Genomic DNA, 18,022 nt, shown 5'->3' with positions numbered 1-18,022 from the left:
AGTGCACACGTCCTATACAATGACACACACACACACGCAGTGCACACGTCCTATACAATGACACACACACACACGCAGTGCACACGTCCTATACAATGACACACACACACACGCAGTGCACACGTCCTATACAATGACACACACACACACGCAGTGCACACGTCCTATACAATGACACACACACACACGCAGTGCACACGTCCTATACAATGACACACACACACACGCAGTGCACACGTCCTATACAATGACACACACACACACGCAGTGCACACGTCCTATACAATGACACACACACACACGCAGTGCACACGTCCTATACAATGACACACACACACACGCAGTGCACACGTCCTATACAATGACACACACACACACGCAGTGCACACGTCCTATACAATGACACACACACACACGCAGTGCACACGTCCTATACAATGACACACACACACGCAGTGCACACGTCCTATACAATGACACACACACACACGCAGTGCACACGTCCTATACAATGACACACACACACACGCAGTGCACACGTCCTATACAATGACACACACACACACGCAGTGCACACGTCCTATACAATGACACACACACACACGCAGTGCACACGTCCTATACAATGACACACACACACACGCAGTGCACACGTCCTATACAATGACACACACACACACGCAGTGCACACGTCCTATACAATGACACACACACACACGCAGTGCACACGTCCTATACAATGACACACACACACACGCAGTGCACACGTCCTATACAATGACACACACACACGCAGTGCACACGTCCTATACAATGACACACACACACACGCAGTGCACACGTCCTATACAATGACACACACACACACGCAGTGCACACGTCCTATACAATGACACACACACACACGCAGTGCACACGTCCTATACAATGACACACACACACACGCAGTGCACACGTCCTATACAATGACACACACACACACGCAGTGCACACGTCCTATACAATGACACACACACACACGCAGTGCACACGTCCTATACAATGACACACACACACACACGCAGTGCACACGTCCTATACAATGACACACACACACACACGCAGTGCACACGTCCTATACAATGACACACACACACGCAGTGCACACGTCCTATACAATGACACACACACACGCAGTGCACACGTCCTATACAATGACACACACACACGCAGTGCACACGTCCTATACAATGACACACACACACGCAGTGCACACGTCCTATACAATGACACACACACACGCAGTGCACACGTCCTATACAATGACACACACACACGCAGTGCACACGTCCTATACAATGACACACACACACGCAGTGCACACGTCCTATACAATGACACACACACACGCAGTGCACACGTCCTATACAATGACACACACACACGCAGTGCACACGTCCTATACAATGACACACACACACGCAGTGCACACGTCCTATACAATGACACACACACACGCAGTGCACACGTCCTATACAATGACACACACACACGCAGTGCACACGTCCTATACAATGACACACACACACGCAGTGCACACGTCCTATACAATGACACACACACACGCAGTGCACACGTCCTATACAATGACACACACACACGCAGTGCACACGTCCTATACAATGACACACACACACGCAGTGCACACGTCCTATACAATGACACACACACACGCAGTGCACACGTCCTATACAATGACACACACACGCAGTGCACACGTCCTATACAATGACACACACACACGCAGTGCACACGTCCTATACAATGACACACACACACGCAGTGCACACGTCCTATACAATGACACACACACACGCAGTGCACACGTCCTATACAATGACACACACACACGCAGTGCACACGTCCTATACAATGACACACACACACGCAGTGCACACGTCCTATACAATGACACACACACACGCAGTGCACACATCCTATACAATGACACACACACACGCAGTGCACACGTCCTATACAATGACACACACACACGCAGTGCACACGTCCTATACAATGACACACACACACGCAGTGCACACGTCCTATACAATGACACACACACACGCAGTGCACACGTCCTATACAATGACACACACACACGCAGTGCACACGTCCTATACAATGATACACACACACGCAGTGCACACGTCCTATACAATGATCTACACACACGCAGTGCACACGTCCTATACAATGATACACACACACGCAGTGCACACGTCCTATACAATGATACACACACACGCAGTGCACACGTCCTATACAATGATACACACACACGCAGTGCACACGTCCTATACAATGATACACACACACGCAGTGCACACGTCCTATACAATGATACACACACACGCAGTGCACACGTCCTATATAATGATATACACACGCAGTGCACACGTCCTACAATGATATACACACACTGCACCTCCGTCAGAGCCTTGCACTCACCCCGAGTCTCCCGCTTCTTTAAGGTCACACAGCAGCTGGAAATGTCCCCGAACCCCGAGCAGATCCCCGGACACTGCGAGCAAGACGAGCCGGAGACAGAGGAAGGGCAGCGGCCACAGACCACACCCACAGCGCGCCCGCCGCTTAACCCTGCAGAGGACGCCAGCAAGGTGCACTGCTGGAGAGGAGGCGCCACCTGCAGCTCACTGAGGGCACTGCACCGAAAACTAGCGACAAATACATTATTTATGCAGGGACTCCGTATCTCCAGTGTTGACCCTGGCCCTGGCTGTGGATATCGGCTTCTGACAAATCCTGACTGATAACAGCACACTCATAATACAGTATAACATTCATAACACAACAGTGCCTCCATGTATAGAATGCCCCCACAGTGCCTCACCACGCAATACAATGCCCCCACAGTGCCTCACCACTCAATACAATGCCCCCACAGTGCCTCACCACTCAATAGAATGCCCCCACAGTGCCTCACCACTCAATACAATGCCCCACCACCCAATAGAACGTCCCCTCGGTGCCTCACCACACAATGAAATGCACCCACAGTGCCTCACCACACAATATAATGCTCCCCACAGTGCCTCACCACACAATATAATGCCCCCACATTGTCTCACCACACAATAAAATGCCCCCATAGTGCCTCACCAAACAATATAATGCTCCCCACAGTGCCTCACCACAAAATATAATGCCCTCAAATTGTCTCACCATACAATAAAATGCTCCCACAGTGCCTTACCACCCAATTGAATGCCCCCACAGTGCCTCACCACTCAATAGAATGCCCCCACAGTGCCTCACCACTCAATAAAATACCCCCACAGTGCCCCACCACACAATAGAACGTCCCCTCGGTGCCTCACCACACAATAAAATACCCCCACAGTGCCTCACCACACAATATAATGCTCCCCACAGTGCCTCACTACACAATATAATGCCCCTACATTGTCTCACCACACAATAAAATGCCCCCACAGTGCCTCACCACTCAATAGAATGTCCCCACAGTGCCTCACCACTCCATAGAATGCCCCCATAGTGCCTCACCACTCAATAGAATGCCCCCATAGTGCCTCACCACTCAATAGAATGCCCCCATAGTGCCTCACCACTCAATAGACGCCCCCACAGTGCCTCACCATATAATAGCATGCCCCCAGTTTCACCACACAATAAAATGTCCCCACAGTGTCTCACCACACAATACAATGCCCCCACAATGCCTCATCATACAATATAATTCCCTTACATTGCCTCAACACACAATATAAAGCCTCACAGTGTCTCAGTACACAGTATGATTCCCCACAGTGTCCCGAGTCATAAAAATGTCCCTCACAGATTATGATGACCCTGTAAGGAGGTGGACACTACAGGCTATCACATTCCCCCCTGAAGACACCAATCATGTTTGTGTAATGTTGGTATTTCTGCAATGGTTTGTGTGGTAACACGTGTTAATTTCTCTGTGGGCTTCAGTACTAACCACCGGCCACAAGAGGTCACTGTCTTCCTTTTTACTCTTATATTGACTTGTTTGGGAAAGACAGAGTTAATACGTAGTCAGCCAGGGTGCAGGAGGAGTTAGTTTGTGAGCAAGGAAGAAGTGAGGACACCCTCAGAGGAAAAGAACAACTTTGGGTGGGTGTGTAACAAGGACAAGGGAGCAAGCTTCAGCAAAAAACCTACAGTGGCAGCAGTTCACTTAAGCAGGCTAGTAGGGGCACTCTGAGACTGAAACAGCGGCAACTCAGCAGTAGTGTACTGGACTCTGGGGAAAACAACCTTAAAGAGAAGGTGAATTCGGTCAGACCACTGGTGCGTTTAGTAAGAGTGGTAGCTAGCAAGAGCTCTCCTACGTTAGTGTCATTAAAGAACGGAATGGAGTCACCCATATTGCCGTACTGTTTATCTGAAACATTCACAAGTATTGTGCCGCCATCTATGCCTGTCTCTCTATATTGCTCAGAAGTAAACTACAATCCCTTTATACATACGTTTATTCTTCAGTAAAAAGGACGCCAACATGTCTGACTTCCTCATCTTGGGGATAAAGGGGTCTGATACTGCAGTGAACACAGCAGGGGTGAACCTGAAGGTGTCCACAGTACCACCACACACACACACACACACACACACACACACACAGGACCCCCATCTTTCTGTAGCATGCCAGGATGTGGAGAGTGAATAAGTCACCCACAGCTACCGCCTTGAACCATAATAATTACACCCCCACATTGTCTCTCACAGATTATGCCACCTTACTGCCACAACACACAGTATGATGCCCCCCAATGTGTGTGTTTTCACAGAATGATGCCCCCATTTATCCCTGTTCACTCAGTGCCTCAATACAAAAGTGCCACAGCTTATGATGCCTCTTTAGTGCCTTTCTCACAGTATGATGCTTCCACACTGCATTCCCCTGCTAAGAATGATACCTCCGCATTGTTCCTCGCACGTTATCATGCCTCAACAATGCCACATAACTGGGCTTAAAAATACCACCTGGCCCCGTTGCCACAATGTGCGGAGCAGACCTGTGCCCCTCTATGCAGGGAGACTCTGCGCAGTGGGCGCATCCTAGTGATGTCACTGCGCCTCCCATAGTGCAGAGGGCACACAAGCGGGGGGGGGGGGGGGGGGACGGCTGCTGACTGGCCTAAAGATGCAGATATTGTTGAATCTGGAACATACCCAGATACCTCCCTGGACAGATTTACAAGTCTGGGGAATGTCCTGCTGGATCTGAGACTGTTGGGAGGTACTATTAAATAGCTGAACAGTGTTAGTTTAATAATGTTGACATATGTAGCAAATATGGTACTCGGATAATGTTACAGTGCCCAACATGCACAATACCCTGCTGAATAGTGCAGAATATTGTCTGGCCACTAGGGGGAGTTCACTGTATATACATTTATAATGCTTTTTAGCTCACTAGTGCAAAACTAATAAGTATGTATTGAGCGCCTCCTAGTGGTGGCTTGAAGGGAAGCACTTTGCCTGCACTTTTCCCAAGATGACACTCTGGAATATTTACCAGTAATTTCTTTATTTTATAGCATTCCCCACTCTGGGGAAAATAGATATTGAAGTTAAAAGAAAAAGACAATGATTTTGTGTGTTTTGGGATGGATAACAGTCCCCCAGATGCTTAATGAAGAAAAAGGCATGGTGAATTTCAATATGCTCCATTCTTTATTCTCAGGGATATGAGCCGCCACTATACTTGTCTCATGGCTTTACGTTATTAAGTATGTACACTTGGCTGATTTTAGTGGATTCATGAATATGCAAACGTCCGGCTGCCAGCTCTATATAGATATGAATAGTATTTGAGGTGTCGTATGTATTGATGGGCTCTAATTTAGCGTTTCCATGGATGACTATATAAACAATAAGTTAAAGCCAAGAAACAACCAAACAGTATTTGCCATAGGTTATGATGGACTCTCTCCCCACAGACGTCTCAGAGGAGATGTCATTTATATGTATAAATACATGTGTGGTCAATATAAAGGACTGGCACATGACTTATTTCTTCCAAAGACAATACTAAGGACCAGGGGGTACTCACTGCGAGTGGCAGAAAAGCGATTCCGGCAGCTAAATAGGAAAGGGTTTGTGACGCCCCTGCAGTAGCCAGGTGTCACAAAACAAGGTATCATCACTAACAGCTCGGGTCCTACATGACTGTGCCAGTCAGTGCACACACCAGGACACTTACAATCAAAACCAGGGTGGGAGACCCCCCCTTAGAACCAGGTGACAGGGCTGCGCACTGGGAGCTAACAAACAGCCAACTGGGGAGGGAGGGACCAGACCTGGTGGCAGGAGCGAGTGGCCTGAGGTGCGTGACTAGTCAGCAGAAGACAGAGAGAAAGGAGTTGAGAGTTGAGGAGAGGAGTGAAAAGTGAGCTGTAGTGAGAAAGAGAGAGAATTGAAAGGACAGGTGTCAAGACAGACAACGGAATCTTGAGACACAGTGAAAGTAGCAAAGACCTCGCCAAGACCTGAGTAGAAAGATCAGCCACTCAGAGGAGAAAGTAGCTGAAGAGCGAGAGATCAAGCTCCAAGGACAGTGGAATCCCGTGGGAGTAGAAATCCAGGGATCCCAGTACTTTGCACGCACGGGGTGCAGATCCCAGAACAGACCAGGACTTCAAGCCATCTTAACTTTGGCAGGCGGATGGGGTTCCAGGACTCATCCGCCACCACTAACATCCGAGGAAACAGCAGCAAAGGGAGGACCGGGACATATTCCCTTAAACAGTCCAATCTGCTTGCGGCAGGACCCAGACACCAGGCGTACCTCCAAGTGTTCCATGCCAGGGAGGACCTACACACACAGGAGTGCATCGGTGGGCGAGTGGCCCCAGGTCAGCTGGCACAGGGACATAGAACTCGGGCGCACCTGGGATCCAGCACGTCTCCGGGGTGCGAACCCAGCTGTAAGTAAAGCAACCAAGCTGCACTCCCCTGTCTGGACTGAGTTATTTCCCTGCGCCTCCATGTTAACCCCTCACCTACCCCTGGGGAAAAGCCCTGCTCACGGAGGGCTCCACCATCCATGCTGCCCCCATCCATCATCCCCAGCAGGAACCCACAGCGGCGGCCCTACCATCCCTGGCCGCACACCGCGAGTGGCGTAGTCGGACTATTTAATTTATTTTTCCCTTTTATTTAAAACTGGTCGATGGTGCCCCTGGATCCGGGACCCCTTGAGCCATGGACCGTCCGGATCCGAGCACCCCGGCTTCCCCGGGGTGCGACAGGTTCTTTACAGTTAGAGCAGCCAGACTGTGGAATTCCCTACTGCAGGAGGTAGTAATGGCAGATACTATAACAGCTTTTATATCAGGGCTGGATGATTTCCTCAGTACACACAACATTGTAGGTTATAGATGATTTAATGACAAAATGTATAATTGGTGGAGGAAGGTTGAACTAGATGGACCAAGGGCTTTTTTTTTTAACGTGTGTTACTAGATAGAAACCATTCAACAGTACCTTTTGTATCTAGAAAAAAAAAACAAAAAAAAAAGAACACTTTTCGCATCAGGGGTAGCCATCTCATTGGTCTAAAAAGTAAGGGGTCCATTATCACCTCCAAAAGCAAGTGTAATTTTGCATCTTAATGAGCTTTTTGCCTGCAGAGGGCCCATATATTATTGCACTGGGGGCCTTTTCCATCTATCTGCCAGTGTTTTGCATGACATGAGCTTAAAGGGTATTTCCACCGTATACAGAGGTGATGGCATATCAATAGAACACTCCACACATCAAAATTGGTGGAGTCTGACCACTAGGACCTCACCGATTTGAAAAATAAGGTTGAGCTCACGGCCACCTGAACTGCAGCCGGTCCTATTCACATTTGTATGTGGTTATGTAGATTGGAAATAGTTTTTTGTTTTCCCATTACAATATTTGGTTTACTATAATGGATACATAAATTCCCTCCATTAACTAGCATTTTATTTTATTTTTTTAGCTATTGGTGCTGCAAATCCATGCATAGGGGGTAGCAAAGCCAATGTGCATGATAAAAACTACAATGGCACAGAATGCTATACCGCAGTGCATCCCCTTCATTTTCAGGAACATTTCAGAAATCAGACCATTACTGATGGAAAATGATGGCATATCGTAGGGCTACTCCATCACGTTATAAAGGTGAAAAGCCCCTTTAGGGGGGGGGAAATATGGTGATGTGTTTAGCTCTAAGATGATCCTGGAATAGCAGCTTGGAGGCAATGGTCATGGGTGACAGACGGTCATGTGGTTTCTGGCAATAGAAGGTCTCTGGCTTTCTATTGTTCCTGCTGGTAGTAATCATTGTACTAGGTAGCTTTCTTGCTGGGTTTTTATCGCTTCCCCTTTAAAAATACAGCGGAGCTCTCCTTCCATCCAGCTGCTGATTGTCAGTATTCTCCATGTGCTTAAATACTCCCATTTTCCCTGGAGTGCTGGTGATATTTTCTGTTCATTCAAGTTCTGGTTGCAAGCAGGTGGCTTGTACTCCTCTGTGGTATTGTTGCTGAAATTTGGCTGAACTTTTACCTGAGTCATGTGTAGATAAGTAGTTCATGCATTTTCCCTGTGTCCCCTTCCTGGTGTCTTCTTTAGTGTTTAGTGGGGTTGACGAAGAACTCATCCCATCTGTTTCCTATTTAGGGCCCAGCACTAGGGATACCTAGGGTCAGGTATCTGGCTCGGCGCATAGGTACAGAACCTATCTAGTGTAGTGAGGGACCCAGGGAACAGTGGCAGGCGTGGTCAGGGGTCACCATCTCCCCCTTCCCTAGACCCCCTTTCGCTTGGTACTTCTCCGTACTTAGTGTGACAGCACTACACATATTATTGGTTGCATGACTTGTCTTAAAATCGCTGTTGCTTGACCAAAAAACATTTGTGCAACTTGTGCAACTAGCCATCCCCTTCCCTCACTATTCACTGTTATATCTGCAAACATCACCACTGATTGGCTGCAGTGGTCAAATGAGAGACTGACAGGGTGTACTCACTGCAGAGCACCAGAGCAGTGTTTGTAGAGCGGTGAGGATCCATGCGGGCATTAATGATGATGTTTTGGGCACATAAGGCAATAATGGATAAGCATCCTGGGATATTGGCAATCAGCGCTCAATGATATTAAATAAAAAAGCAAAGAAGCACATTTTTTTTTTTTTAATAAAAATATTCTTAACCCTTAGTTGTAATGGAAGCACTTTCTGTAAGTCTCAGATAAAATAGTACAGGGAACTGTGCATTGTGTACAGTCTTCTTCCCCAATTGTAAACACAACCCCTTTAAAGTAAATTGTTCTGTCCCCTCCGCTCGTCTCCAGCCTAAAGCTTTGACCCAATTATATACATTAGAGATTTTTCTGTCACTTTTCCACATACTTATATGAAAATATTTACATATACACATTAATATATATATAACTAATATACTACAAACATTATACAGTCACATTGCTAACCCGTTACCACCCCCTCCCTGCCGTCATAATCCAGGGTCACAGTGGGCACTGCCGGCACAGCTCGAGTGGCAGCAACAGCAGCAGCAGCTTCTGGGCGTAAGGATGGGGTCTGCCAGCTCCTTCCTTAGGGTATCTAGTTTTCTTGCTTCAAACACATCCTTCTCATCTCGAAGCTTTTTGTTCATTTCTCTAAAAAGTAAAATAAAAAAAAATACATTTTATAGCTACCTGACTAAAGAGGTATAATCAGAGATTGCTTCTGAAAAAACTGCCATATGGTATTTAATAAAATAGGAAAAACGCATTCAAGTGAATATCAATAAGTGAGATACAGTTAAGGTGACACTAACGATGTGTTATAGGAGGCACTGGCAGGGGGTGTGGAATAAGGGACTATCGCCCACTCAACATTCTGCACCACAGAATAAGATTTACTGCAATGATTTCCATAGACAGCACAACTAAAGCATAATAATGCGAGGACAGGGCGGAGCGAGGACAGGGCGGAGCGAGGACAGGGCGGAGCGAGGACAGGGCGGAGCGAGGACAGGGAGGGCGGAGCGAGGACAGAGAGGGCGGAGCGAGGACAGAGAGAGGGCGGAGCGAGGACAGAGAGAGGGCGGAGCGAGGACAGAGAGAGGGCGGAGCGAGGACAGAGAGAGGGCGGAGCGAGGACAGAGAGAGGGCGGAGCGAGGACAGAGAGAGGGCGGAGCGAGGACAGAGAGAGGGCGGAGCGAGGACAGAGAGAGGGCGGAGCGAGGACAGAGAGAGGGCGGAGCGAGGACAGAGAGAGGGCGGAGCGAGGACAGAGAGAGGGCGGAGCGAGGACAGAGAGAGGGCGGAGCGAGGACAGAAAGAGGGCGGAGCGAGGACAGAAAGAGGGCGGAGCGAGGACAGAGAGAGGGCGGAGCGAGGACAGAGAGAGGGCGGAGCGAGGACAGAGAGAGGGCGGAGCGAGGACAGAGAGAGGGCGGAGCGAGGACAGAGAGAGGGCGGAGCGAGGACAGAGAGAGGGCGGAGCGAGGACAGAGAGAGGGCGGAGCGAGGACAGAGAGAGGGCGAGCGAGGACAGAGAGAGGGCGAGCGAGGACAGAGAGAGGGCGAGCGAGGACAGAGAGAGGGCGAGCGAGGACAGAGAGAGGGCGAGCGAGGACAGAGAGAGGGCGAGCGAGGACAGAGAGAGGGCGAGCGAGGACAGAGAGAGGGCGAGCGAGGACAGAGAGAGGGCGAGCGAGGACAGAGAGAGGGCGAGCGAGGACAGAGAGAGGGCGAGCGAGGACAGAGAGAGGGCGAGCGAGGACAGAGAGAGGGCGAGCGAGGACAGAGAGAGGGCGAGCGAGGACAGAGAGAGGGCGAGCGAGGACAGAGAGAGGGCGAGCGAGGACAGAGAGAGGGCGAGCGAGGACAGAGAGAGGGCGAGCGAGGACAGAGAGAGGGCGAGCGAGGACAGAGAGAGGGCGAGCGAGGACAGAGAGAGGGCGAGCGAGGACAGAGAGAGGGCGAGCGAGGACAGAGAGAGGGCGAGCGAGGACAGAGAGAGGGCGAGCGAGGACAGAGAGAGGGCGAGCGAGGACAGAGAGAGGGCGAGCGAGGACAGAGAGAGGGCGAGCGAGGACAGAGAGAGGGCGAGCGAGGACAGAGAGAGGGCGAGCGAGGACAGAGAGAGGGCGAGCGAGGACAGAGAGAGGGCGAGCGAGGACAGAGAGAGGGCGAGCGAGGACAGAGAGAGGGCGAGCGAGGACAGAGAGAGGGCGAGCGAGGACAGAGAGAGGGCGAGCGAGGACAGAGAGAGGGCGAGCGAGGACAGAGAGAGGGCGAGCGAGGACAGAGAGAGGGCGAGCGAGGACAGAGAGAGGGCGAGCGAGGACAGAGAGAGGGCGAGCGAGGACAGAGAGAGGGCGAGCGAGGACAGAGAGAGGGCGAGCGAGGACAGAGAGAGGGCGAGCGAGGACAGAGAGAGGGCGAGCGAGGACAGAGAGAGGGCGAGCGAGGACAGAGAGAGGGCGAGCGAGGACAGAGAGAGGGCGAGCGAGGACAGAGAGAGGGCGAGCGAGGACAGAGAGAGGGCGAGCGAGGACAGAGAGAGGGCGAGCGAGGACAGAGAGAGGGCGAGCGAGGACAGAGAGAGGGCGAGCGAGGACAGAGAGAGGGCGAGCGAGGACAGAGAGAGGGCGAGCGAGGACAGAGAGAGGGCGAGCGAGGACAGAGAGAGGGCGAGCGAGGACAGAGAGAGGGCGAGCGAGGACAGAGAGGGCGAGCGAGGACAGAGAGGGCGAGCGAGGACAGAGAGAGGGCGAGCGAGGACAGAGAGGGCGAGCGAGGACAGAGAGAGGGCGAGCGAGGACAGAGAGAGGGCGAGCGAGGACAGAGAGAGGGCGAGCGAGGACAGCGAGGACAGAGAGAGGGCGAGCGAGGACAGAGAGAGGGCGAGCGAGGACAGAGAGAGGGCGAGCGAGGACAGAGAGAGGGCGAGCGAGGACAGAGAGAGGGCGAGCGAGGACAGAGAGAGGGCGAGCGAGGACAGAGAGAGGGCGAGCGAGGACAGAGAGAGGGCGAGCGAGGACAGAGAGAGGGCGAGCGAGGACAGAGAGAGGGCGAGCGAGGACAGAGAGAGGGCGAGCGAGGACAGAGAGAGGGCGAGCGAGGACAGAGAGAGGGCGAGCGAGGACAGAGAGAGGGCGAGCGAGGACAGAGAGAGGGCGAGCGAGGACAGAGAGAGGGCGAGCGAGGACAGAGAGGGCGAGCGAGGACAGAGAGAGGGCGAGCGAGGACAGAGAGAGGGCGAGCGAGGACAGAGAGAGGGCGAGCGAGGACAGAGAGAGGGCGAGCGAGGACAGAGAGAGGGCGAGCGAGGACAGAGAGAGGGCGAGCGAGGACAGAGAGAGGGCGAGCGAGGACAGAGAGAGGGCGAGCGAGGACAGAGAGAGGGCGAGCGAGGACAGAGAGAGGGCGAGCGAGGACAGAGAGAGGGCGAGCGAGGACAGAGAGAGGGCGAGCGAGGACAGAGAGAGGGCGAGCGAGGACAGAGAGAGGGCGAGCGAGGACAGAGAGAGGGCGAGCGAGGACAGAGAGAGGGCGAGCGAGGACAGAGAGAGGGCGAGCGAGGACAGAGAGAGGGCGAGCGAGGACAGAGAGAGGGCGAGCGAGGACAGAGAGAGGGCGAGCGAGGACAGAGAGAGGGCGAGCGAGGACAGAGAGAGGGCGAGCGAGGACAGAGAGAGGGCGAGCGAGGACAGAGAGAGGGCGAGCGAGGACAGAGAGAGGGCGAGCGAGGACAGAGAGAGGGCGAGCGAGGACAGAGAGAGGGCGAGCGAGGACAGAGAGGGCGAGCGAGGACAGAGAGGGCGAGCGAGGACAGAGAGAGGGCGAGCGAGGACAGAGAGAGGGCGGACAAGTGAATGATGAAGAATAAATAGAAGAAAAGGAAAGAAGAGTAGAAGGAGAAGAAATAGGAAGGAGGTGGTAATAGTTAGGAAAAAGAAGGAAGAGGAATAGAGGAAAAAGGAAGGACAAGAAAGAAATAATAGGAAGGAAGAGCAAAGAAGCAAGGAAGAAAGAAGTAGAGAGGGGGAAGAAAGAAGATGGTTGCATTTAAAATGCTTAATTTTATTTTTATTTGCTATATTAGAGTCACACCTGAGACAATTTCAATATTTTTATCGGGTTTACCTTAGAAGCTCCAGTTGTCGGAGAAGACTCTGCTTCTCTTTTTGCATATTTCGGGACACTTTGAACACATCCCTGTAGAGAAAACAATAAAATAAAGATTAGATTAAGGCCAATATTGATATTTCCCGATTATAATGTAATGTACTCATTATAATATATAAAAAATCGGTAATAACAGCATCAGAGGTGTGTTTAGCCAACAGAGAAAATTGAATTGGACTGCCATACTGAAGATAGTTTTAGCCATTGTTTGTGTGTACTCCTTGCAGTATTACAGAAAACTATTTCTCACACTCCGACTCCTCCATAAATGGAGGCCTTGGATTGATATAACAAAATATATTTTATTAACATTTCTAACCTTGTATGCATTCCTATAAAGGTTGATTAATTAATAACCAGCGGGAATCAATACATTTCTGCCAATCCCAACTCCACCCAAAACTAGCTCAGAATCCAACTTCACAGCTCTGTAATGGCAACTTTAAAGAACACTATCAAAAACTTTTTAATCCCCCTCTCCCTTAAATTTTTCTACCTTTTCCCACGTTTCAGGCCTTAAACATAAAGAGAAAAATGTTAATGTTCTGGTGAAGAATCAGCAACAAGTGGGACACGATTGTGAAGTTGAATGATATTTATTGCTTATTTTAAATTTTTGTAAAAAATAAACTGAAAATTGGGGCGTGGAATATTATTTGTCCCCTTTACTTTGAGTGCAGCAAACTCACTCCAGAAGTTCATTGAGGATCTCTGAATGATCCAATGTTGTCCTAAATGACTGATGATGATAAATATAAGCACTTGTGTATAATCAAGTCTCTGTATAAATGCACCTGCTCTGTGATAGTCTCAGTGTTCTGATTAAAGCGCAGAGAGCATCATGAAGACCAAGGAACACAACAGGCAGGTCCGTGATACTGTTGTGGAGAAGTTTAAAGCTGGATATGGTTCCAAACAGATTTCCCCAACTTTAAAGATCCCAAGGAGCACTGTGCAAGCGATCATATTGAAATGGAAGGAATATTATACCACTGCAAATCTACCAAGACCCGGCCGTCCCTCAAAAATTTCATGTCAAACAAGGAGAAGCCTGATCAGAGATGCAGCCAAGAGGCCCATGATCACTCTGGATGAACTGCAGAGATCCACAGCTGAGGTGGGAGAGTCTGTCCATAGGACAACAATCAGTCGTACACTGCACAAATCTGGCCTTTATGGAAAAGTGGTAAGAAGAAAGCTATTACTCAAAGATATCCATAAAAAGTGTCCTTTAATGTTTGCCACAAGTCACCTGGGAGACACACCAAACATGTGGAAGAAGGTGCTCTGGTCAGATGAAACCAAAGAAGGGAATTTTGTTTACTTACCGTAAATTCCTTTTCTTCTAGCTCCAATTGGGAGACCCAGACAATTGGGTGTATAGCTTATGCCTCCGGAGGCCACACAAAGTATTACACTAAAAGTGTAAAGCCCCTCCCCTTCTGCCTATACACCCCCCCGTGCATCACGGGCTCCTCAGTTTTGGTGCAAAAGCAAGAAGGAGGAAAAAATTATAAATTGGTTTAAAGTAAATTCAATCCGAAGGAATATCGTAGAACTGAAACCATTCAACATGAACAACATGTGTACACAAAGAACAACAGCCCGAAGGGAACAGGGGCGGGTGCTGGGTCTCCCAATTGGAGCTAGAAGAAAAGGAATTTACGGTAAGTAAACAAAATTCTCTTCTTCTTTGTCGCTCCATTGGGAGACCGAGACAATTGGGACGTCCAAAAGCAGTCCCTGGGTGGGTAAATAATACCTCATAATAGAGCCGTAAACGGCTCCGTCCTACAGGTGGGCAACCGCCGCCTGAAGGACTCGCCTACCTAGGCTGGCATCTGCCGAAGCATAGGTATGCACCTGATAGTGTTTCGTGAAAGTGTGCAGGCTCGACCAGGTAGCTGCCTGACACACCTGCTGAGCCGTAGCCTGGTGCCGCAAGGCCCAGGACGCTCCCACGGCCCTGGTAGAATGGGCCTTCAGCCCTGAGGGAACCGGAAGCCCCGAGGAACGATAAGCTTCGAGAATTGGTTCCTTGATCCACCGAGCCAGGGTTGATTTGGAAGCTTGTGACCCTTTACGCTGGCCAGCGACAAGGACAAAGAGTGCATCCGAGCGGCGCAGGGGCGCCGTACGAGAAATGTAGAGTCTGAGTGCTCTCACCAGATCTAACAAGTGCAAATCCTTTTCACATTGGTGAACTGGATGAGGACAAAAAGAGGGTAAGGAGATATCCTGATTGAGATGAAAGGGGGATACCACCTTAGGGAGAAATTCCGGAACCGGACGCAGAACCACCTTGTCCTGGTGAAACACCAGGAAAGGGGCTTTGCACGACAACGCTGCTAGCTCAGACACTCTCCGAAGTGAAGTGACTGCTACTAGGAAGACCACTTTCTGCGAAAGGCGTGAGAGAGAAATATCCCTCATTGGCTCGAACGGTGGTTTCTGAAGAGCCATCAGCACCCTGTTCAGATCCCAGGGTTCTAACGGCCGCTTGTAAGGAGGGACGATGTGACAAACCCCCTGCAGGAACGTGCGTACCTGTGGAAGTCTGGCTAGGCGCTTCTGAAAAAACACAGAGAGCGCAGAGACTTGTCCCTTAAGGGAGCCGAGCGACAAACCCTTTTCCAATCCGGATTGAAGGAAGGACAGAAAAGTGGGCAAGGTAAATGGCCAGGGAGAAAAACCCTGAGCAGAGCACCACGACAGGAATATCTTCCACGTCCTGTGGTAGATCTTGGCGGACGTTGGTTTCCTAGCCTGTCTCATAGTGGCAATGACCTCTTGAGATAACCCTGAAGACGCTAGGATCCAGGACTCAATGGCCACACAGTCAGGTTGAGGGCCGCAGAATTCAGATTGAAAAACGGCCCTTGAGACAGCAAGTCTGGTCGGTCTGGTAGTGCCCACGGTTGGCCGACCGTGAGATGCCACAGATCCGGGTACCACGACCTCCTCGGCCAGTCTGGAGCGACGAGGATGGCGCAGCGGCAGTCGGCCCTGATCTTGCGTAACACTCTGGGCAACAGTGCCAGAGGAGGAAACACATAAGAGAGTTGAAACTGCGACCAATCCTGAACTAAGGCGTCTGCCGCCAGAGCTCTGTGATCTTGAGACCGTGCCATGAATGTCGGGACCTTGTTGTTGTGCCGGGACGCCATTAGGTCGACGTCCGGCATGCCCCAGCGGCAACAGATCTCCTGAAACACGTCCGGGTGAAGGGACCATTCCCCTGCGTCCATGCCCTGGCGACTGAGAAAGTCCGCTTCCCAGTTTTCTACGCCCGGGATGTGAACTGCGGATATGGTGGAGGCTGTGGCTTCCACCCACAGCAGAATCCGCCGGACTTCCTGGAAGGCTTGCCGACTGCGTGTCCCGCCTTGGTGGTTGATGTATGCCACCGCTGTGGAGTTGTCCGACTGAATTCGGATCTGTTTGCCTTCCAGCCACGGCTGGAACGCCTTTAGGGCAAGATACACTGCCCTTATCTCCAGAACATTGATCTGAAGGGAGGACTCTGTCTGAGTCCAAGTACCCTGAGCCCTGTGGTGGAGAAAGACCGCTCCCCACCCTGACAGGCTCGCGTCCGTCGTGACCACCGCCCAGGATGGGGGCAGGAAGGATTTCCCCTTCGACAGAGAAGTGGGGAGAAGCCACCACTGAAGGGAAGCCTTGGCTGCCCGAGAAAGGGAGACGTTCCTGTCGAGGGACGTCGACTTCCTGTCCCATTTGCGGAGAATGTCCCATTGAAGTGGGCGCAGATGAAACTGCGCAAAAGGAATTGCCTCCATTGCTGCTACCATCTTCCCTAGGAAGTGCATGAGGCGCCTCAGGGGGTGTGACTGGCCTTGAAGGAGAGATTGCACCCCTGTCTGTAGTGAACGCTGTTTGTTCAGCGGAAGCTTCACTATCGCTGAGAGAGTATGAAACTCCATGCCAAGATATGTCAGTGATTGGGCCGGTGTCAGATTTGACTTTGGAAAATTGATGATCCACCCGAAACTCTGGAGAGTCTCCAGAGCAATGTTCAGGCTGTGTTGGCATGCCCCTTGAGAGGGTGCCTTGACAAGTAAGGGATCACCGAGTGTCCCTGAGAGTGTAGGATTGCCACCACTGTTGCCATAACCTTGGTGAAGACCCGTGGGGCTGTCGCCAGGCCAAAAGGCAGTGCCACGAACTGAAAGTGTTCGTCCCCTATGGCGAAACGCAGGAAGCGCTGATGCTCTGGTGCAATCGGTACGTGGAGATAAGCATCTTTGATGTCGATTGATGCCAGGAAATCTCCTTGGGACATTGAGGCGATGACGGAGCGGAGCGATTCCATCCGGAACCGCCTGGTTTTCACATGCTTGTTGAGCAGTTTTAGGTCCAGAACAGGACGGAAGGATCCGTCCTTTTTTGGCACCACGAACAAGTTGGAGTAAAAACCGTGACCCCGTTGCTGAAGAGGAACAGGGATCACCACTCCTTCCGCCTTCAGAGTGCACACCGCCTGCAGAAGAGCATCGGCTCTTTCGGGGGGCGGAGATGTTCTGAAGAAACGAGTCGGAGGACGAGAGCTGAACTCTATCCTGTAACCTTGAGATAGAATGTCTCTCACCCATCGGTCTTTTACCTGTGGCAGCCAGGCGTCGCAAAAGCGGGAGAGCCTGCCACCGACCGAGGATGCGGTTTGAGGAGGCCGAAAGTCATGAGGAGGCCGCTTTGGGAGCGGTTCCTCCGGCGGTCTTTTTAGGACGTGACTTAGACCGCCATGAATCGGAGTTCCTCTGATCTTTCTGAGGCCTTTT

General features: G+C 50.9%; 2 protein-coding genes across 3 annotated transcripts in view; both read right to left on the bottom strand.

Moving 5' to 3' along the window:
• Positions 1–2,602, bottom strand: part of CD151 (CD151 molecule (Raph blood group)) — a 71,759-nt gene extending 69,157 nt beyond the window's left edge. The window contains exon 1 of one of the 2 annotated variants that reach the window (XM_075326912.1): positions 2,491–2,602. The gene's annotated coding sequence lies outside the window, so the exon portion shown is untranslated. The remainder of the gene's footprint in view (positions 1–2,490) is intronic. The other variant, XM_075326915.1, reaches the window with a different exon arrangement.
• Positions 2,603–9,239: 6,637 nt separating this feature from the next.
• Positions 9,240–18,022, bottom strand: part of CRACR2B (calcium release activated channel regulator 2B) — a 103,193-nt gene continuing 94,410 nt past the window's right edge. Inside the window, exons 9-10 of the mRNA XM_075326376.1 lie at positions 13,185–13,256; positions 9,240–9,703 (exon numbers count right to left, since the gene is read on the bottom strand). Of these exons, the coding sequence (XP_075182491.1) occupies positions 9,538–9,703; positions 13,185–13,256 (238 nt within the window). The 3' untranslated portion in view covers positions 9,240–9,537. The remainder of the gene's footprint in view (positions 9,704–13,184; positions 13,257–18,022) is intronic.

This window comes from Anomaloglossus baeobatrachus, chromosome 10 (assembly GCF_048569485.1).
Source record: "Anomaloglossus baeobatrachus isolate aAnoBae1 chromosome 10, aAnoBae1.hap1, whole genome shotgun sequence".
Taxonomy (NCBI): Eukaryota; Metazoa; Chordata; class Amphibia; order Anura; family Aromobatidae; genus Anomaloglossus; species Anomaloglossus baeobatrachus.
Note: the sequence above shows the minus strand (reverse complement) of the source record. Positions and strands in the feature narration are given on the sequence as shown.